Below are 23,154 nucleotides of genomic sequence, written 5' to 3'. Positions count from 1 at the left end.
ACTGTGGTGCCGACTAAGAATATTGAAAGTACCATGGACTGCCCAAAAAAACAAGCAAATCTGTCTTGCAGGAAGGTCAGCCAGAGAACTCCTTACAGGCAGGAAAGGCAAGATTTCACCTTTCATACTTTGGACATGTCAGGAGAGGCCAGTCCCGAGAGAAGGACGTCATGTTCGATAAAGCAGGGGGGCAACACAAAGAGGAAGATCTTCCACCAGATGGATCGACACGGTGGTTGTCACAGTGGACTCAAGTATAGGAGCAATTGTGAGGATGCTCAGGACCAGGTAGTGCTTGATGCTGTTGGGCGCAGTGTCGCTAAGGGCTGGAAACAACTTGATGGCACATAATAACAACAATACTCACACAGAAGGCCTGCTAGCACTACCATGTATGCATTTGACTACTAACCACAAAGGTGGTAGTTCAAACTCACCAGCCGCTCTTTGGGAGAAAGATGATGCTGTCTCTTCCTGTAAAGATTTCTAGCCCCAGAACCCTACATAGTGTTTTATTAAGTTTGAATCAACTCATGGGCAGTGGGATTCTTTTTATTTTGTAACAACTTATACACACACATAAACATGCCACACACACCACACACATAGACACACCAAACACATACACTTATTCATGTGTATGTGTTTACACAGATGCATGCCCTTTTGTACACACAGACACACATACGTGCCACGCAAACATAGACATACCGTAAACATTCATATAAACAAACACAGTAGCTTACGTACACACACATTGCACATCTACATAGAAATACATCTCCATGCACCATCACCCCAGCGTGTTCTCTGCCAAGATATAGCAGCAAGCTCCAAATGACCTAACTTAATTTAAGAAAACAGTCTCACTGAGTGGATCTGGGATTTTAAACCCAAACCTTTCCTAAGGCATTAGGCCATGTCTTTCCAGGGATCCTGGGCAAGTTGTTGTCTATAAAATTCATGGAAGCACACACTCAAACAACCAGGTTTCGGGACCTTCTAAAAAGTACCCACCATGGGGAAGCAATTGAAAGGGCAGTCCTGCATTTACTGCAGAGAAAGGGAGTGAGAATATATGCTCGGTTTGTGAGTGGTGAAAGCAGGTCACATTCTTTTAATTTATCACTAGGAGAAGGTCCCTGCTAGCATATGAATTAGCCAACCAGAAGAGACTGTCCAGTGCTGTCAAAGGTGCCATACACTCTCATCAGTAGCCTTGTAGAATGCATACAGGATCCAAATGGCCACAAAAATGACGGAAATAGATCAACTGTGTTGTTTAAATGTCTTGCAAGTATCTTTGCTGTTTCTTTTAAAATACATGTGAGAGTGGCAGAAGGTGCTAGAAGAGAATTAGGCATCTTTGCACTGTTTCTTCAGCATTTTGACTTCAAATTCCCAGGGTTTAGATGCAACAATGAAGGTGCAAAAAAACATCTAAAGGAGACAAAAAGAAAAATCAGCCTGTATTAAATATTAAATATTCAATTAAAAACAATCCCTGTGTTGAGATTGGTTATTAGGGGCATAATGTGGCATGAGGCCACGATGTCATCAGGGAAAACAAAACTATTGACCTAGAATGCTGATAGTACTGATGGTAGAAGAACCAGCCTCGATCACCAAGGGGGATTCTGGTTAAGTCACCATCAATCTCCTCCAACCCACTATGTCTGTGCAGAGAGAGAAGTGATGAAAGGCTAGGTCCTGCTAATGCCTAGGTAATGCCTGGTAATGGCTTTAGCTAGTTATGCCAACTTCACGTTGGGCAAATCTACACTGCATAATGACGCAGCATGAATTTCCCAGGTGAGGCACCGTAACAAAGATAGAATAGAATCCTGCATACCTGGGGTTTGGGGTCAGAACCTGGCCAGAAACATCAAGGACAAGCATGCAGTGAAGAGGGCTAGGAGAAGATACATGAATCAATTCCCAGAGCACAGCAGAATCCAAGGATAGGATGGCCAAATAATTCCTGTTTTCTTGAGACTTTCCTGGCTTTATCCCTGATAGTCTCACATCCTAGGAAAACCCAAGTCCTGGACAGACTAGGATGGTGGGTCACCCTACCGCAGCAGTTCTCAACCTGTGTATCGCGACCCCTTTTGGAGTTGCCCAGTTATGAAATAGCAACAAAAATAATTTTATGGTTGGGGCAGTCACCACAATATGAGGAACCGTATTAAAGGGTCACAGCATTAGGAAGGTTGAGAACCATTGCCCTGCAGGTTTAACCCAGGGAGAGACACCATTTGCAGTGAGAAGGTATATTAGACAGGGTTCTCTAGAAAAACAAAACTAATATAGGTATATATACATATATACAACATATGAAATAAACAATTGAGTAGTCTATAGAGCAGTACAAATTGCTCAGTGCAACTCAGCCATTTCTGTGAGACATCTAATACACTAATAGAAGCCTTCAAGTCTTGAGGGCTGCCAGGTGCAAGTCAAGGAAGCAGACAGCTGAGTCCTCTGTGGAGGAATTTAGGCAATCTGGCCACAGGCAGCAAACAGCAAGGCAGGTCACCAACAGTCAGCCAGATGACAAGGTTCGACAGTCCTCAGCTCAAGTGATGTATACTCCAGTAGTGTGGGGAAGCAGGTCTTGAAGGAACCTCAAATTACAGCGACACAGTCCACAGGTTAGGTGTCCCACCGGTAGTATAGTTTGCAAGTTGAGCCAGAGAACCAGCTAAGGTAGCCACACAGTGGTCTGATCATCAAAGAGCAAGAGACAAGAAAGGCTAGGCTCGCTGAGCCATTTATCTCTCCACCCTTCAATTAATCCCACGTGTGTTCATTGGCCAGGTTGGCACAATAAACCTGCCTATCACAGAAGGCTAGCTAAGTAGGCCCAATTATTTCAATTTTCTTAGCTGAGGCAACCCACATGTGGGAAATGAAGACATTTGGAATATCATTGTCCCAGACCATATTGCAGGATAGTGAGAAATCATGACTTTTTGGTGCTGTTGGCCACTCACTGTGTGTCCAGATGGAGGGAAAAGGACGTTGAGAACAGAATCAGTAGTAGGAAATGGGAATGGTGTTCTTTATTCATATTTGGCCACTCAGTCCTGAATATAAGCAGAATGCAGTTTTCTTCAATTTTAACCACCCATGGCATTTTATTTTGGAAATGTCTAAGTATTCACACAGGTTATCAACATCTCCCCTCTCACCCTTACCCACCAACTAAAGAGGAAATTTTCAAAACCCCAAACCAGAAATATCTCAGCATAGAAAAATCTCTGACTTAGTGTTTCTAAAGTCTCAGGTTAAATTTAAAAAGCTTACTTGGTATCTTCTTCTTGTATGAGAATATTGCATTTTAAGAATTGTCTTTCCTTGTCCTTACTACAGATTTCTACTCTTTCCTATGGGGGCATGGGAGAATGGTTCCTGCTGCTTCTTCCTTTTAATAAATTCTTTTCTTTCTTTTATTCACCATGTAGTCTTTTCTTGATTATTACACATTGTAATTCTCCCACTTGACATCTTCTTAGAAATTTGATCGTTGGATGCATTTTACATGTGGCAAAAATTCACTGTGGCTTTGCATGGTATAAGGGTCAGGAACAGCCATGTGAATGCTCTGGTTTGAGGGAAAATAGAGAGCACGATATAGACACGCTCTGGAGTGTGTGTAGGGTGAAATAGGGTGTGGACAGAGTTGAGAAGGCTGACAGACTACTTGGTTTTGAATGTGATCCCCAGGGAGACTTTCCTGACTTTATCACAACATTATCAGGAAGAGATTTGGTTAAAAATTTTGACTGACAGAGGTTCTGGTTCATTTGGTTCTCCTTGTGTCAGACCAGACATACACAAGCAGGGGCAATATGGGTTATTTGCACTGGGCGTAGCCTGTGCTTGAACATGCTAAGGTCTTTCTGCAAATGTGCTGCTCATCTCAGCACTTGGGAGAGATAAAAGAAACATTTAATTAAAATATAAGGTATATTTCCATCTCAAACTCACCCAAGACCCCAGGTTCCCTTAGTTCTATAATTTGAAAATTCAGAATGAAGCTTTCAGTTATGTGTCAGCCTATGTCATGTAGCAGCTGGTTCCCTGGGGCCATCTCAGAGGACCCAAAGACCAGGCTGTACCCAAGCAGCCAGCAAGTCTACCCAAAATGGTAAGCCTTGATGATTTTCATGTCATCTGTAGGATGGTCCTGAGAATTTGTTTCCACCATTCCCACTCAATTCACCATGCCCGTGCCTTGGTCCACCTGGCCAAAAGTGGCATGTTTGCAGCCAATTCATTAGGTGGGAGTCGGGGTCACAAAGAGATAGCTTTCATTGGTGTGTTGGCCATTCCTAGAATTCCAGCCCCTGTGAATCTGAAGTTCATCTTCAAACTGCTTGCCATCGATAGCTGCATCACCTCAAACTGTCCCTGTTGGATCACCTCCCTGGAACACGGATGCTTTGATGAGCCTGTGGGATTTGCTGCCATTGAATCAGCTCAAGTAGCCAGCTGAGCAAGGCTTCCAGTATAGCTCGCTCCGGGCACAATGATCCCCATGCTGGTCTCCAAGTATACATTGGGCCTCTGGCAGAAACCTGAGGGGCTTGCCACCATAGCAAAGTTGGTGGGCTCTTTCTTTCAAGCAGAATATTGTTTTAAAGAGTCTTTGTGTGGTGCAAAGAATTAATCTACTTAGCTGCTTACTGGGTCAGAAGTTTTAGTCTACCCAGAAGTGCTTCAGAAGGAAAGCCTGATGGTCGACTTCCAAAAAAGTATCCATTTGAAACCTTCATGGAGTACAATTCTACTCTGACACACAGAGTTGCCATATGGCTTTGAAGAAAACTAAAAGCTAGAAGATGACTTGATCCTATTGGTTTCCTCTATCTGGTACAAAAGCCTAACCCAGAGCGACCACACCTCCTGTTGTCAAGCACATACCTTTTGCATTTTGGGATCATTTTGAAATAAGCAGTTTTCATTTTCTCCTGAAGTTTTCTTGCACAATGTTCGGGCAATTTTGACTTCAATGTAGTACTCCAAACTATCTGTGGCCTATCAATGAATAATTTAAAATTTAAATAATGTACATTTAAGTTACATACAATTTTACCATTATCCAGTCCATGGTGACTCAAAGTGGGTTTCCAAGACTTTAACTATTTACGGGAGTAGAAAGTCTAGTATTCCTCCCAAGGAGATGCTAGTGTTCAGAACTGCCTACCATGTGGATCACAGCCCAATGTGTAACCCCTACATCACCAGGACTCAACAACCTATAGCATCAATTTTCACATCTGAAAAGAGGCATGCCATTAACTGAGTAGGGCAAAGAACATTCTGTCTCCCTTCTGCTAGTCCTCTTGTCTATGGTTGACTTCTGAACACTGTTGGAGTAAATGGTGTTCTTACCTTGATAACTCTCCTCCACCAACCCCCACTCATGCACACATACTCATCCTTGGTGAAAGCAGTAGTTCCCCTACTTCAGCCTGCATCAGGATCAGAATCACCTGGTGTTCTTGTACAAGCAGAGGGCCCCTCCCTTTACTCTTCTCTCTCCGTAGGTCTAGTTCTGTGAATAGGAGCAGGGAAAGTGCATTTCTAACAAGCTCCTAGTGGATTCTGATGCTACTGGCCCAAGAACCCATTCTGAGAAGCATTGAACTAGGCCAAAGTCTTTCATGACCCAATAGTGGCACGAGGCACAAGAGTCTCTCTGTCACAAAGCAGAAAGGTCTCTGATTGGCTCTCTTGAAGATGAGGTTCTCTTTTATAGTCTTTCATCCAAACATGACCCTTAGTTAGTTTTCTATTACATTTTGATTACTGTTTCCAGAGGAAAATGACAAAGGCTTTGTTCTTATTACAAAAAGACAGAGGGAAAACCAAACTGGCAAAGTAAATCTTCCCACAAACTGAGACGGGGAAATAGTGGGTCCCCAGAGAAGAGTCCTTGAAGGAGTCATTCTCATCAAAAGCTTGAAACACAGAAAGCAGGTCTTCATGTCATGGAAACACCAGGGCTGGATAGTAAGCGGGAATGCTCCAGTGAGATGGAGCCATACCCTTGCATACCACGGCCCCCACTTCCTGGGATGCTAAATAACAGAGACAAACATTTCTTTGGAAGCCATCTTCCAGAAAGAACCAGTCTGGGCCAGTCATCCTGCCTGGCAGCATGCCCTGCATTAGAGTGCACGGGCCACCATCAAACTCTGCTAATGCCACCCAGAAGCCCTTGCAACAGGAATCCACCGTGAAGGGTAATGGTACAGACACCCTCTTAGCACAGGCAAGCTTTTTCCAGGAAAATTCCACCTTTCTCTCAAGTTGTAATCTTTATTTACAAGGCCTTGTAGAAAGTTCAAAATGCACCACCATTGAGACTACTTAGACACATGATGAACTTCTAGGGCAGAGTAGAAATGCCCTGGTAGGTTCCTGAGATTGTAATTCTTTACAGGAGTGAACAGCCTCATCTTTCTTCTGCAGAGTGGCTGGTGGTTTGGGGCTTTCCGCCTGGCAGTTAGCATCCTAAGGCATGCCCACAATACCACCAGGGTTAACTAGTATAGGACAATGAATGAATGGCGTAAACCTCTTCACTCCAGAAGTGGAGTGACACTGCATCGTCCCTCCTCATCTCCACTAACACTAACACTCTTCTTTCCTTTTCATAAACTTTTGCTCATGTGGAAACTTTAGTCCCACCTGATTATTCTTAATCAGCCCAAGAAAAGCAACCTCCTTTCTAATGTTGCATGAGCAGCAGCACCACTAGTGACAAAGTCACTTAAAATTTAGAAATGTGTCATAAAACATAATAATAATAAACATTTTGAAAATGTACCATCAACAAAGGATGGCATTAAGAAAGAAGAAATGATGAGATCCTAGAGAAGAGAGCCCAGAGGGATCTGTTACAATAGAGAATGCAGAGCAAAGGCCACATTCCACAGCACATGTAGAACAAACCTTTGAGCTCAGCATGAACAGATTTAAAAAGCAAAACAAAACAGAGTAAGACCAGGAGACCCTCATGATAGAAGTTCATTCCAAAGTGGTGGTCACTGCTTGATATCGAGCTCATGGGGAGATCGCTGAAGATAATGTAATGAAAAACCAGATGGGGCCTATCTATCAGAAAGAATAGCATGTGGAGTCTTAAAAGTTTGTTTTAAAACACACAGCTATCTAAGTGAAGTGTCAACAAAGTCCACATGGAAGAAGCAGACTAGCCTTTGTGATCCCAGGATGGTAGATGATAGACTCCAAATCCAAAGGAGGGAATGATATTTGACCTTAAATTATGAATCTTTGGTTTGCAAAAAGCCATGGATGAAAGTGAAAGCCCAAAATACATTTGCAAAATCTATACATACATTAAACCTCCAGAGATTTCCTTATGAAATTATCAGAGGATGTTAATAACCTGGTTATCAGGCAGAGAATATCGTAGAGATGGTTATAGTAGACTAAAATATAATATCTGAATTGAATGATTAAAATTCAAAATCTGAATTGATCCCCCTTTGACCCATTTAAAAGTTTTGTTAGTTGAAAATTAAAAAGGGAACAGGAAATACATGTGGAAGAAGCTGCTTGTGAATCCTCTTTGAACAAAGATCAGGGAGGTAAATAACCTTGCTATCGTGCAGAATACTTAATAGACTATGGCAGGTTTAGCTAGGTAAAAGTCTCACACCTTATTGTTTTATCTCCCTTTTGACCCATTTTAAAACTCTTAGTTTTTAGTATTTTATGTTTTCTTTTGAACTAGGTTTTGGTTCATTTTATTTTCTTATTGTTATTAGTTCTTCTGACTGTTTTATGCTTTTGTATGTTTTTTTGTATAAGAAATCCAGGATACGTGAATCTATAGAGACAGTAACTGAATTAATGGTTCTTTAGGAGGATGAAAGGGGAGATACAGGGGGAAATGGGGGAAGTAATAACAAAGAGCACAAGAAAAAATAAAAAGTTTTAAAATTTATTGGGGCAATGATTTGACAAAATTTTTAAAACATTTTGGGGTATCGTACATCTCTTATCACAATCCATACATACATCCATTAAGTCAAGCACATTTGTGGATTTATTGTCATCATTTCCAAAACATTTGCTTTCTATTTGAGCTCTTGGTATCAGCTCCTCACCCTCCCTCATGAACCCTTGATAATTTATAAACTATTTTTGTCATGTCTTTCACTGACTGATGTCTCCCTTCATCCACTTTTGTGTTGTCTGTCCCCCTGGGAGGGGGCTATATGTAGATCATTGTGATCAGTTCCCTATTCCTCTTCCCATCTTCCCCTCACTTTCTGGGTATTGCTACTCTCATTATTGGTCCTGAGGGAGTTTACCTGTCCTGGATTCCCTGTGCATCCAGCTCTTATCTGTACCAGTGTACATGCTCTGGTCTAGCCAGATTTTTAAGGTAGAATTGGGGTCATGATAGTTGGGGTTGGGGAGGAAGCATTAAAGAACTAGAGGAAAGTTGTGTGTTTCATCAGTGCTACACTGCACGCTGACTGGCTTCTCTCTTCCCTGTGGCCCTTCTATAAGGGAATGCCTAATTGTCTACAGACGGGCTTTGGGTCTCCATTCCATACTCCCCCCATTCACATTGATATGATTTTTTGTTTTGTGTTTTTGATGCCTGATACCTGATCCCATCAACACCTGATGATCACACAGGTTGGTGTGCTTATTCCATGAGGACTTTGTTGTTTCTCAGCTAGATGGCTGCTTGTTTATATTCAAGCCTTTAAGACCTCAGACACTTTATCTTTTGATAGCCAGGCACCATCAGGTTTCTTCCAGTATACATAGACCTGTTAGGTCTGTCTACTTTCATATGGTCCCAGAGGTGCATTTTTGCCAGCTCATGCAATAATTGGCCCTGGGGAAGCCAAATTATGGTTAGAACATTCTAGATGAACAAATCCTAAAGAAGATTTAGCTCTGAACACAAGCAGCCAACACTCTTCACAAAAGCCCCAAATTAGGATGGTGATTTATATAAAGCAATCTTTAAAGCCTTCCCCCACAAAATAGATTAGACAAAAGTACATTCTTGTATAAATATAAAAGTTAAGAATATTTATGATTGTCAATCTTGGGTTTTCCAGAAGTTTTCAAGAATATAAAGGACCTTTATATATATTTCTGACCTCAAAAGATAAAACTCACCCTTAGTCAAAAGACGTTGTTTAGACAAATGGGCTGCTTCCCTTGAATAATTAACCACTCTAACACGAGAGTTTGTCCAAATTTTAGAATGAAAGCAGACTAAACTATCTAGAAAATTAAATAAATTAAAGTCCTTCAGTAGCATCAGGTGCAAGGGCCAGCTGACATAGAAGTCATTTGAAATCTTGAAATGAACACAAACTTCCCTCTACAACTGTTGAGGATACAAACTGGACAATGGAAAAGTGAAAGTTTTAAGTTGAAGTTAAAAGAACGTTTCCACGCTAATGGGTCCTCCCATCCCAGAGCAGCATAAAGGCCTCTTAGACAAACCAGGGAGGTTCCTATGGCCACTCTAAATCCTCAAGGGCAGACATTGGGCATATTAATGGAAAACCTTACATTCTGTGATCTCCTCTACTCTTTTTATGGGGATCTAAAATTCAGTATTTTTAGACACATCTCTGGAGTGCATCCTTAAACCTTCATGTCACTGTAGAATACTCCAGAACTGTACAGGAATTGTAAGATTGACTTTGCCTTCTTGCTTTTCTTGGGAAAGAAAGAACCAGAGCCTAGGAGTGTAGAAATGAGCACGCCACATGTCAGAGTCCTAGAACCAAAGCCCCTGCTCAAGGCCAGGAACCCTCAACCCTCACAGGGCCAAACAAAATAATCAGAGTCCAAGCCATATTCCCTTGGTAGGACTCAATGAGCATTAAAAATAAATGAGGAATTGTGTTAGGCTGGGTTCTCTAGGGCAACAGAACTAGTGACATTCATATATTCAAGGATAGAATTTTATATTAAGAAAGCCCTAGCTAGTCCAATGAATGTCCACAGGTCTGATGCTAGCCCGAGGCTTTCAGACTCATGCTGTCGCTGGCACAGGAAACATGGAAGTGAAGCAGAAGCTGGAAGCTCATAAGGCAGTTCATGCAGAATCACGTGAATCCCATGTCTGTAGGAACATGGCAGAGTGATGGCAGTTCCCAGGCTCAGACCACATTGGCCACCATCCCCAGATATGAGACATTATCCAGTCAAGCAAGAAGGTGAAGGGCAAGAGGGGACTCAGTGTCACTCATTAAAAGGCCACATCCCCGAGGAGGCATCACCAAACTGTGATCTGATTGATAAATGCACTACCCATATCTTCTTATAATTGCCAGACTGACATAAAAGCCTCATGTACACAGGATACATACAGAGGAGTTGAGCAAATTAATCAAGGAATAGAAAAGATAAGTTTATACTCTATCTACCTGAGATATCAGAAAGAATGTACAAAAGATGTGAATGGGTCCTGAGGCCCCCAATGAAGATACATTAAAAGAAATGTGACCGTTCCTTGATTCATAACAAAAGGCTTTGGAGCCAGACTTCCTATGATAGCTCCACATCCCCAAGGAGAAACAACTGGGTATATCAGTGACCATTCTCTTACATTTTTCTAATTGATTTAAGCTCTATGCTTTCGACAATAAATTCGTATATAAATTGTATATAGTAGGGACCTATATACAAAGGTCCCTACTCCAGCCTACAATAACTTCTAAAATCATTGAAGTTAATAATAACAGTGGGAACTTCTGACAAGATGACAACTGACACAGGCTTGCTAGCCTCACCCTCTACAACAGAGACTCAAAAAGCCCAATGACACATACAGACAATAACCCCAAACCGGGAACATCATAGGAAGGAATAGAGCAGTGAATTGAATACTAATTGGATGACGGAGCTGAACAAAAGTGGCGACAGGAAGTAGGAAGAGAAGGGACATTTATCTACATAATAAAAGCCATGTATGACAATTTAACAGCCAATATCACACGCAATGTGGAAAAAGTGAAAATATTTCCCCTGAACACGGGAACTCTATGGGGGTACTCATTATTACCACTCTTATTCAATATTGTGCTGGAAGTCTTGGCCAGAACAATTAGACAACAAAAAGAAATCAAGAGACTACAATTGGGGAAAGAAGTGAAGCTCTCACTATTAGCAGAAGATAAGATTTTATCTAGAAAGAACACCAAGGAGGTTGCAAAAAGACTGTTGGAAGGACACACAATTAACAAGCAAAAGTTTACTTGATTTCTATGTACAAGAGAAGAGAGCTCTAAAAAAGACATAAAGTAAACAATGCCATTTGCAGTAGCCACTCCAAGATGAAATACCTACGAATAACCTGCCCAAAGAAACAAAGGCCTCAATCCCCTTCCTGCCGTGTGTAAGCCTATGGTACAGCCCCTTCCTGCTCAATATGTGGCTACCTGTAATCAGGGAGGCTTGCACGCCCCCTACGTATATATAAGCCTTGATTAGAAAAATGATCTTCTCCCTCCTCCGCCCTTTCTCTGTGCAGACCTGGCTGCTGAGATCATGGCCGTCCAGGAGGTCTTAAAGAAAAGGCAGAAGAGATGGTCAAAAATAAATTGGAAGGAAAGGATAAGCTGACCCCTTGGGAACAATTTTTAGAGAAGAAGAAAGAGGGAAAAAAAGACTAAAAAAGAAAGAAAAGAATTTTGCTAACGAGACCAGTGAAGATGAGCTACCCTCAGAGGGGATCTGAATGAGCCACACTTTGCTGAAGAAGTTAAGCAAATGGGTATAAATAAGAAATCAATGGAATCTGCAAAAATGGCACATCTCCAGAGGAAGAAACTAAAATAAAAATAATTTTTTAAAGGCTGAAATGGCTTTGCTTATGATGGATGAGGAAGATGAGGACAGCAAGAAACATTTCAATTACAAGATTGTGGAACACCAGAATCTGAGCAAAAAGAAGAAAAAATGGCTTATAAAATTATTAGAGGATGACTTTGAGGTCAATGTTAAAGATGTTTGATTTCAGGCAATGTGTACTTCCCATTTATTTAATTTGGATCTCTCGGATCTGAATTTCAAAAAAACAAAAGCTATGGAGAAAATCCTTGAGGAGAAAGCTCGACAGAGAGCACAAACACAACAAGAATGTACTCAGGCCTCACAGAAGAGCGAGAGTGAAATGCAAAGGAAATCACAGAACACGACGGTCGACCCTGCTTTGTCAATGTTGATCAAATCTATCAAAACCAAAGCAGAACAATTTCAAGAAAGAAAAAAACAAAAAGTCAAATAGCTGGATGTTGTTTTGTTTTGCATTGAGAATGTGTTCTGCTGAAGATAGAAATATTAGGAGTCATATTTTTTAGGAACAAGGTTCTCTTTCAAGAACATGAGTAGAACTTACTCTGACCATTGAAATTTTCTCACTATAAATAATCATTGAACATAATGTGTATAGTTTACAGATTAGCACTGTATATTTCTAAAGATTCTCCATAATTAATTTGAGTTACCTGAATTAGTAAGATTTATAAAAGCTGTGTTTTGAAGTTCACTTCATACTAGTACAGTGGTTCTCAACCTTCCTAATGCCGTGACCCTTTCATACAGTTCCTCATGTTGTGGTGACCCCCCCAACCATAAAATTATTTTTGTTACTATTTCATAACTCTAGTTTTGCTACTGCTATGAATTGGGTGACCCTGTGAAAGGGTCGTTCAACCCCCCAAAGGGGTCGCGACCCACAGGTTGAGAACCACTGTATTAGTAGAACTTTAATCTTAAGTATTTTTAAAAGACTATTTACAATTCTATGTAAAAGATAGACCAATGGCCTGTCTTCACTGTGTATGGATTAGACACAATTTAGAAATAGGTGTATATACAATACACTTTCTCTGGAAGCAAAAGACCTGATTTCTCAGTCTAAATTATTTATTTCTCTAGATGTAAGTAATCGTAGCCAAGGACCTTCCTTTGTAGGTTGGTCGTGTTTATTATAAATTGTTTATGAAGTTAATTTGTAAATAAAAGGACAGAATACTTTTTAGAAAAGAAACAAAAGGCCTTTACAAAGAAAACTATAACACATTATTATAAGAAACCAAAAGAGAACTACACATATGAAAGACTATGCCAGGTTCACAGATAGGAAGACTTAATATTGTGAAAATGTCAATAATACTTAAAGCAATCTATAAATACAATGTAGTTCTGATCCAGATCCCAACTTCATTCTTTAAAGAAATAGAAAAACGAATTGCCAGCTTCATATGGAAAGGGAAGAAGCTCAGCATACGCAAAGAACTTCTCCAAAGGAAGAAGAAAGGAAGACCTTACACTACTCAGCTTCAAAACCTACTACTACATGGCCACAGTAGGCAAAATAGCCTGGTACTGGTATAATGATAGATACATAGACCAGTGCAACAGGATAAAACCCCCAGAAATAATACCATCCACTGACAGGCAACTGATTTTTGACAAAGGGACAAAAAAATGTTAAATGGAACAGGTACATCCTTTTTAACAAATGGTGATGGGAAAATTGGATCTTCATCTGCAGAAGAAGAAACACCCATATGTTGCCCTGTGCATAAAAATGAACTCAAGGTAGATTAGAGACCTAAATGAAAACCCCAGAGCTATAGGGATCATCAGTGAAGAAATTCCAACAAGCATAGAGCTGTATATGAACTACCAAATACAGTAAAGGAAGCACACACACACAACAGAAGACAAAAGAATGACCGAGACATATTAAATATAAAACACATACACAGCAAAAGAATAAAACAAGAGCTCATGAATTATGAAAAAACTCTTAGCAATGACACAATGGACAAGAGACTAATTACTAAAATCTACAGACTTTTTCAGCAGAACAATAAGAACAAAACAATTCCATCAAAAGGTGGGCAATGTACATAAGTAGACAATTCAAAAAGGACAACACTCAAATGTCCAACAAACATTCTTGACTTGTTTCACTCAGAAATGCTCACAATGACTAGCCATCCTGGAGATGTAAATCAAAACAATTAGGTATCACCTTACACCCATGATGATAGACCAATGAAAAAACACTGAGAAAAACAGTGCTGGAGAGATTGAATCTCTAATACACTGCTGTTGGGCTTGTAAATATATATAACCATTGTGGAAAACAATATGGCATTACCTAAAATACCTGGCAATAGAAATACCTTATGACACAGAGCACATACCCCAACGAAATGAGAGAGAATATGAACAGACTTTTGCTCTTCCAGGTTCATTGCAGCACAGTTCACAATAGCACGAGCTGGAAACCATTCATATGCCATCAATTGAAGAATGGATAGGGAAACTCTGGTACATCCACACGATGGAATACTACACATCTCTAAAGATTAGTGATAAAACCACGAAACTCCTCATAACATGGATGCGCATGGCAACAATGATGCTGAGTGAAATGAGTCAATCACAAAAGGACAAATCACGTATGTGGCTACTGATATAAGGCTAAACACCAGGAGTGGGGCATGCTCTCAGATCATGAAATCCTCTCTTGTGTGCTCCTAAACAATAAAGTAGATAAACGACCTAGTGTCCATAAACTATATGTCACCCTTTTATATTTACATCATAAAAACCACTTCAACAGAGGAGACCTCACCTCAGCCAGGGTCCATTTTCCAAAACAGGAGGAAAGGGAGAAGGCCATTCAGGGACTGCCATACAACATTGTGTTAAGGTCACCCCAAATCAACAGGTACTCCAACAAGAGTAATAAGCGAACCTTATTGGAAATTCAAGTCAGATGAGGGGAGGGGGAAAATGTATGTCTTGGAGAAGGTTTTTACATTTCTGTTGGCAGATAAACCAGGAGAAGCCACATCCTATCAGGCTAAAAAATTGCTTTAAAATACTTATATTGTTATTCTCCCAAGGGGAGAATACTTCCAGTATTATGTTCCTAATAGGACACTTTTGTCCTAGTTTCTTTCCAACCCTTTGTGACCCAAGCCACGTGCTATAAACTACTGGAATTTGACACTCTGGCCTTTTAAGGTGGAATCTCCACTAAGTGAATTTTGCCACAAACTCACCTGTAGCAGATTTAAGAAACTAACGTACTCTCTTGAACTTATAGGTGAAACTCGCTAGTGTGAGAAGAATATGTTCTGAGATGGATAGTGATGATGATTGCAAAAAACTTCTTACTATGATTAAACAATTAAATTGTATGATATATGAGTCATGTGCCAATAAAACCATTTAGAAAAATGTGGTGAGGATAGATTTATCAGCTGGTGAATTATCAGCTAGCCTGATAATTCACAGTTACTGTGAACTTTTTAAAGCAACATTCTATCCGGAAAACCAAAACCAAGCTCACTGCCATCACTTTGAAGGCAACTCATTGCGACCATATAGGACAGGGTAGAACTGACCCCCTGTGAGTTTCTGAGACTGTAACTCTTTACAGGAGTAGAAAGCCCTGTCTTTCTTCAATGGAGTGGCTGGTGGTTTTCAACTGAAGACCTTTCAGTTAGCAGTCTAACCTCTAGGGCCATGAGGACCCCTTCAATGACTTAATAATTAGTTTTGCTCAATCAAGGCAGCACAAGCACCCACACTGGTGGCTGACAATCAGGAAAAAAAAAAGATCCTCCTCTTATTTCCCACAATCTCTTGGAGACCAAATGAGTTGCCAGTTTCCATCCTTACCCACTTGGTGGCCATTGGCACCCTTTCCTGCGCAGCTCCTGCTCCACTAGAGGTCAGAAGCATGCCTGTATGGATCTGTCATTGGATGCACCCTACTCCCACATCTGGAGACCTCCTACAGGTCCTTAACCTAGCAGAGTGTGCAGTGCCCAATAGACACTCTACCACAGCCACAACTGGGAAGGCAGACTCCTTCTAGGACTTAATTGTCTTCTGAGTTTTCATGAACTCCTCAGAACAGGTCCCTAATGCCAGCCACCCTGTGAGCTAGTACACACTTCTTTGGGATTAGACACCCTGACCCCAAACTATTTCTAGGATGGCAGGAACATTGTCTAGGACAGACTTCATTCCCTTCGTAAACTCCTTGGTCAAAAAAGGATGCTAAATCCTATCTGGAAGCCTGCATTCCACTGTGGGATCCTTTTTTCCTTTCTGATCCCTGTAACCCTTGCCCCCAGTTTTCTCATTTCTTTCTCCACCCACCCCGTAGTTTTCTTTCCATTCCCTTAAGGGTTTTTTCTTTCATTTATGTTTCCTTTCTCTTTCTTCTGCTTCTTTTTCTTCTTCCCTTTTCTTTTTTTTACAATTAGTTGTTTTATTAGTATTCTTTTGGTTTTTGCTCCTCCTTAGTTTTATTTATTGTATCCTTCTTTTTATCTTCCCTTATCTTAATTTTCCTTTCCATTTTCTTTTAAAATATTTTGGTTGTCCATTTCTTTTTCTCATTGTTTTATGATTTGCCTTGTTTGTTTTCAGTTCTTTTTATTCTGTTATTTTTGCTGGGAGTTCTTTAGTTTTTACTTTTCTCTTTCTTTTTTTCTTCTTTTTTTAGTCTGATGTAAGACAACAACCATACCCATATAATCCAGGCACATGTGTGCCTCAAGTCTAACTCAAAATATGAGGGACATCACTTGCTCCTGTATGAACTTGGTCAATGATAAAAAAACAATCACCCAACTTGTCTTAATGGCATTATACAGTGAACACAGAATTAAAAACACATTATATTCCTTTACTACAACTTTTTGAAATGTGGGTATGCCTACAAATACACCAACATACAATCACCACTTAAACACAAATGCAAAAACACAATAATTTCTCAGAGACAAAACACAATTTCAGTTCACATGACTCAATGAAGTGACCAAAATACACAGAATGAAATGCTTCCTGAGGACAATATAGGTTTGGAACTATATGATATGAATTTTTAATGATATTTTGTTGTTTTTGTTGTTGTTGTTAGGTTCCTTTGAGTCAGTTCCAATTCATAACAACCCTATTTACAAGAGAATGAAACACCGCCTGATCATGCACAATCCTCACAATAATTTAGTTATCTTCAGGTGAAATCATGAAAAACACAGAAACAAATTAGAAGAATTTAGGGAAGCACCACAAACTGACAAAATAATTGAAAAATTAGAAACCACACAAAAATAGCAAATAGAAATCAAGAAAATTAATATTAATATTTAAGAATTCAATAATGCATTCAAAGACAATGGAGTAAATTTCAATCAATGGAACACAATTTTTTTAAACTGAAAACAAAGCTTTCAATACTAATCTGCTACAGGAACAATTAAAAAATAAATAAAGCTTAAGAATTATATGGGCACCATCAAGAGCAATACTTAAATAAAATCAGAATTTCAGGTCATGAAGAGAGGAGAGAAAATTGTCAGTGGTTGTTTGAAGAAAATTTCCCAACTATTATTTAAAAGGAGAATATGTACATTCAAGAAGCTGAATGAAGCAAATCAGATAAACCTCAAAAGAAAATGACCAAGACAAATGATAATCAAACTCCTCAAAATAAAACACAACGAAAGAATCATGAAAGCTGCTTAGGAAAAATGAAAAATTAACTACAAAGGGGAACCGGTAAGAAAAACCTCTGATTTCTCCCCAGAAATCATGCAGGCAATAAGGCAGTGGAACATACATAAACCTTTTACTGAAATGATTTAAAGTGCTAAACAAGAATTATATGCCCTTTAAAACTTTCCCTCAAATATGACAAAGAGAATAGGATATTTCCAGGAGAAAACTTAAAGAAATTTGTGAAAACAGACAAACCTTACAGGAAATAGTAACGGGAGTTCTTTGAGCAGATAACCAGTGATGGAAGAAAACAATCTGAGGTCAGCATTCATGAAAATAACACCCAGTAGCCAACCAATATATAGACGGAAACCACAAAGTGAAATTCACTGCCATTGAGTCAATGCTGACCCACTAGGACAGGGTAGAACTGCCCATGTGAGTGTCTGAGAGTGTAACTCTTTACTGGAAGAGAAAGCCCCATCTTTCTCCCTTGGAGACTAGAGTGTTGATTGAACAAGAAGACATAGCTATAATAAATATCATGGATCCAATTAAAGAGCCTCAAAATACATAAATCAAACTCTTACAGAACTGAAGAAAGAAATTCTACATTAAGAGCAGAAGACTTTAATATACCACTTTTGATTAAGAACAAAGCAACTAGAAACAAACTCAAAAAAGATACAGAAGGACCAAACAATCATATCAATATAACCAATAAACATATATGGAATATTATCTAATAACAGCACAATATACATTATTTTCCAGGACTCATGAAGCATTTACCCGAATAGATCATATGTGAGACCATAAAACACATCAATGAATTTTAAAACACTGAGATAATACAAAGTATTTTTTCCAGTCATTTTTACACTCCCAACAAGTAAAAGTCCAGTCCAATGTAGCTTCACTGGCAAAGTCTACCAAATATTCAGTGAAGAGGTGACACCAATTCTACTCAAACTATTCCAGAAATAATATGAAGTTATCTCCAACACTCAGAAAAAAAAAACACAGTGAAATAAACCATAATGAATCATAAGAGAAAATAAAAAATAAAGATAGCAGCAGAAATAGATGAAGCAGAAAACAGAAAAACAATAGAAAGAATCAGAAACACAAGGAGATGATTCTTTGATAAGATTAATATCAACAAAATGCTGACAATCTGACAAAAGGAAAGACTATGCCAATAACAAGAATAAGAAATGAAGTGGACAGCTCCACAGAAGAACCAACTGAAATGAAAAGACAATAACAGGATAATATGAAGACCTGTACTCCCATAAATTTAAAAACCTATAGGAAATTGATAAGTTTCTAGGAATATACTACCTACCTGTGCCAAGACCTGGGATTAGAAAACCAAAAGGTAAGAATATACTCTGTATATCTCAAACTGAAAGAACAAAAATATTCAAGCCTAGAGTTGCACTATTGAAAGATTCTATGGGGAATAGACTGACTGGTGCAGGAAGCATCCAAAGAAGATGGATGTCATACACAGAGTCACTGTACCAAAAGGAACTGGTTAACATTCAACCATTTCAAGAGGTAGCATTTGATTCAAAATCAATGGTACTGAAGGAAAAATCCAAGTTGCACCGAAGGCTGTGAAACACAAGTCTCCAGGAATCGACAGTATGAAAGGGTTCAGGAAAACTGATGAAGCACAAGAAGTACACACTTGTCTATGCCAAGAAATTTGGAAGATAGTTGCCTGGGCAATTGACTGGAAGAGTGGGGAAATTATCGAACAATATCATTATCACATGCAAGTAAAGTTTAACTGAAGATCATTCAACATCAACAGAAAGCAATCAGGAATTCCAGCCAGATTCAGAAGAGGATGTGGCATGAAAAATAGCATAGCTGATGTCATATGGATGTTGACTGGAAGCAGAGAACACCAGAAAGATGTTTACTTGTTTTTTCTTGACCATGCAAAGGCATTCAACTGTGTAGAACATAAAAAACTAGAGATAACCTTAGGAAGAATGACATGATCAGACTTTGTTGCACTCATATGAAACATGCATATGAACCAAGAGACAATTATTCAAATAGAACAAGGAAATGTTGGATGGTTTAAAATCAGGGAAGGTGTGTGTCAGGGCTGTATCCTGTCACCATACTTACTCATTCCGTATGCTGAGAAGTAATACAAGAAACTAGACTTTATGAAGAGAAATATAACATTAGAATTGGAAGAAGGCTTATTAACTTGTGATGTGCAGGTAACACAACTGATGACATAACTTCACTTGCTGAAACTAAGGAGGACTTGAAGCGCTTGCTAATGAAGATAAATGACTGCACTTGTGTCAACTTGAAGTGTAGGGGTGGAGTCTAGCCTGTCCATCAGGTCACAGCCTGATGGTACCTCGTTGTGGGTGGAACCTCCTCATAAGGAGGGCCCTGGGAACCTCCCCCTCTCTCTCTGCCTTTACCTTCCTGCTATGGTGTCCCTTGGAGAGCGGCCAGAGCCACTTCCATTGGAGCCATGGAATTTTGCACACACTAGCCAGTGATATTCCTGTCCTGCATCATTGCATGTGGCTTGATGAGTCTGAAGAGGGACTTATGGCCTAGTATTAGATGTATGGACTAGGATTAGACATATGGACTTGAGTTGGACTAGCCTGGAATGTTTTCTTGATACATACTGACTTTTTTATCTAAAGCCCTTCGTTACACGTATGAGTGTCCCTGGATTTGTTTCTCTAGTCAACCTGGCCTAACACATCATCGCACTGTGGGAGTGGGGTTCTAGAAAAACAAATCATAAAAATGGAGAATGGATACTTGTTTGATCTCTGCCTTATGGTATTTTTTCTTCTTTGATTAGCCAGAGGTCATTTGAGGCCACACTGTTTATTGGATTGTTTTCTGGAAAGAATATGGGAAGTTAAAGTTTTTATTCTTCTCTTTGGTTGTTGTCTTTGGTTATTCCTGTTTGAAATGGTGAAGATGAATGTGACTAATGTAAATGTTCAGCTTGGGGAGGGTGGGGCGGGGGGAATGGCCCTATGAACTTCTTTGAGACCATACTGCTTAGTCAAAATGGCTCACAGAAGGTCAAAATGGCCAACAGAAGGCTCGGCCTTGGCTTGACGCAGCCAGAGACTGAAGGCCATATTGAATATGAATGGGATAGTACAAATAAAGACTGAATTTGACCATTATAAGAATTGAGTTTAGGATTTGGCTGTACTGGGTTTATACTGATTTCTTCTTATTGTTAATGTTATAATGCATGTTAGAAACGACTATGGGGAAATATGAAATGAGAGATTGTAAACCTATTGCCTTCAGCCATTAAATTAGATCTTTAAATGGGTATAGGACATGGCTGCAAAGAAAGCTCTGAAAAAGTAAGCCACCCCCAGTGCCCTGGGTGCTCTGGACAATTATTAGGGGTCTAGGGTTTGTGGAGAATTGTGACGGGCCCATGGTTGAAAGGATAGGCAGTCAATGGACACTTGGTGAAGCTAAGTGAGGCGGCCCACATTCACTTGACCAGAACCCAGCCAGATGAACATAAGATTTTTGAGCCTGAGAACTGGTGCATATTGTTGCTGGTTTTATGGATGGGCTATGCTGGTTTGACTTTGCTTATGGATGTAGACTGACAAGGTTTCAACTGGAATGAAGATTCTTCATATCAAAGAACATGTTTGTCTCCTCAGTTTCTCCTTTATGCTGGTTCTCTCCTGGTTGCTGTAGAGGATCTTGTTGTGTGGATGTTCCGTCGGCCGTCTTAACCCAGAAGTCCCAAGCCATGGTATTTTCAATCACCTCATATACATCTATATGACTAAGGAAGATTAACTAATGGATGTTTTGAATTATCATATTGGTGAAGATTATGGAATATACTATAGACAACCAGAAGAATAAATAGAATAGTTTGGGAAGAAATATAGCAAAAATGTTCCTTAGAAACAAGGCTGGCAAGAATTCATCTCATGTATTTGGGATTTTTTTATCAGGACATAGCATCTAGAATCTCAGCAACACACAAATCACCACCGTACAACAAACTGACACAAATGGTAGAAGTGGTCTCATAGAATGTCCTATATTGTGCATTTCTTTGAATATTTGTTATGATGGCCTTGAGGGATGCATTGCTGGCAAGAAGGTTCTCTACAGACACAGTGTCCTGTTATTGGTGCATGATGTGTATGGCGGCCTTCTGTGACTGTAAGAGTGCCCATTCTTCTTTGTAACATAGAGGCAATTGCTGTGATGATTGTTCTCCCACTGATGACCTTAATTAAATTAATTTGAATCCACCCAAATTGTTACAAAGGTTGTTCATTTGAACTCACCCAAAGACTCTGCAAGAGAGAGACTGGCAATGTGCTTCTATAAAGAGCTAGGCACTCTTTGGGAGACATCTATTCTGACACATCTAGGAGAAGGAATTGGCTCACTAACATCCAATGACATGTGATTGCAAATGGTGATTTTTTTTTCTAGTTAAGTCCCTTATTTAAAATATATCTTTTTTTCTGTAAAGAAGAGCCATTCCTATGCCCCAGTCCATTTTCTCCATGTCTGGTAAACCCACAGTATCCTCGCTTGCTTCCAACCAGTTCTCCTTCTGATAATCAAACTGTCCCAAACTTGGCACCTCAGTGCACCTTCCAGCAGGCATCCCTGCTCTTACCTTTTGATGTGACTAGACCAATCTTAAGTTATTTTAAGGAATATTTTCTATTCCAGCTCTACCTCAAAATAATGAGTGATAAAAGATAATTGTTTTTTTCTTCAAAAACTCCTAAAATAAAACTAACCTGTTGTGAATAAAGACCTCTCTGTTGTGCTCCCATTCCTATGTTATGATCATAACTCTATTACCCAGACAGAGGCCATGAAGTGAGAGCAGGGAAAGCTGTGAATCTCACCTGCTCCTGGGACTTCAGAATCTTCATGACCCTGAAGTTGTACTCATCGTTGCTGGCCTTGTTGTACTCCTTCATGGCATACCAGAGTGCCTGCTGCACGTACACATAGGTCTCAGGGATGTCTTGGAATTTTCTCACTACATTTGGTGAGTCCCAAGCTTGGACACTCCTGCACATGAAGGCCATGAGGGTTCCCACAATCAGCAGAGTCTGGCAGGAGATGGCCATGGTTGTCCTCCTAGGGTCAGGGCTAGAAGTAGGTTGGGTGCAGCTCTCTGTCACACCTTCTTAGAACACTCCTGGGGAGGAAAAGGGATCTACTAGTAAATCTGTTTCTTACAGCTTCTCCTCCCAGGAAAAAAAAATGAGTGAGAAAGCTGAAATCAAATTTCCTTTGGGGATGAATCCAGGCCTCCACATATTTGCATAAACATATATGTCTGCATAAGCAGACACAAACGGGATATTCTATTTATGCTTCCACTGGAGAACATCAATCCTGGACCTCACCTTATTCTCCCAAAGCTTTGCCAAGGCATGTGTGGAAATCCTCCACCAGTATCCTATGCCTTTGTACATCCCTCAAGGCTGCACTTCCAACAGCTTTATCCTTCCTATCAGGTTTGTGAATTTTCATACTATCATCTATTTGAGTATCTTGGAG

At 39.8% G+C, this 23,154-nt stretch overlaps 1 protein-coding gene and 1 pseudogene across 1 annotated transcript; both read right to left on the bottom strand.

Moving 5' to 3' along the window:
• Positions 1-1,356: 1,356 nt before the first annotated feature.
• LOC101638247 (cystatin-13-like) lies at positions 1,357-22,718 on the bottom strand. The gene is made up of 3 exons (XM_004716958.1): positions 22,491-22,718; positions 4,930-5,043; positions 1,357-1,440 (listed from the first exon to the last, which is right to left on the bottom strand). Exons 1-3 carry the CDS (start codon positions 22,716-22,718, stop codon positions 1,357-1,359), a joined length of 426 nt encoding a protein of 141 aa, XP_004717015.1.
• On the bottom strand, positions 4,142-4,602 carry LOC115871335 (annotated as a pseudogene).
• Positions 22,719-23,154: the final 436 nt, after the last annotated feature.

Source organism: Echinops telfairi, unplaced genomic scaffold, assembly GCF_000313985.2.
Source record: "Echinops telfairi isolate 266 unplaced genomic scaffold, ASM31398v2 ScPeMD7_5592;HRSCAF=6446, whole genome shotgun sequence".
NCBI lineage: Eukaryota > Metazoa > Chordata > Mammalia > Afrosoricida > Tenrecidae > Echinops > Echinops telfairi.
This window is presented reverse-complemented; position numbering and strand designations above follow the sequence as displayed.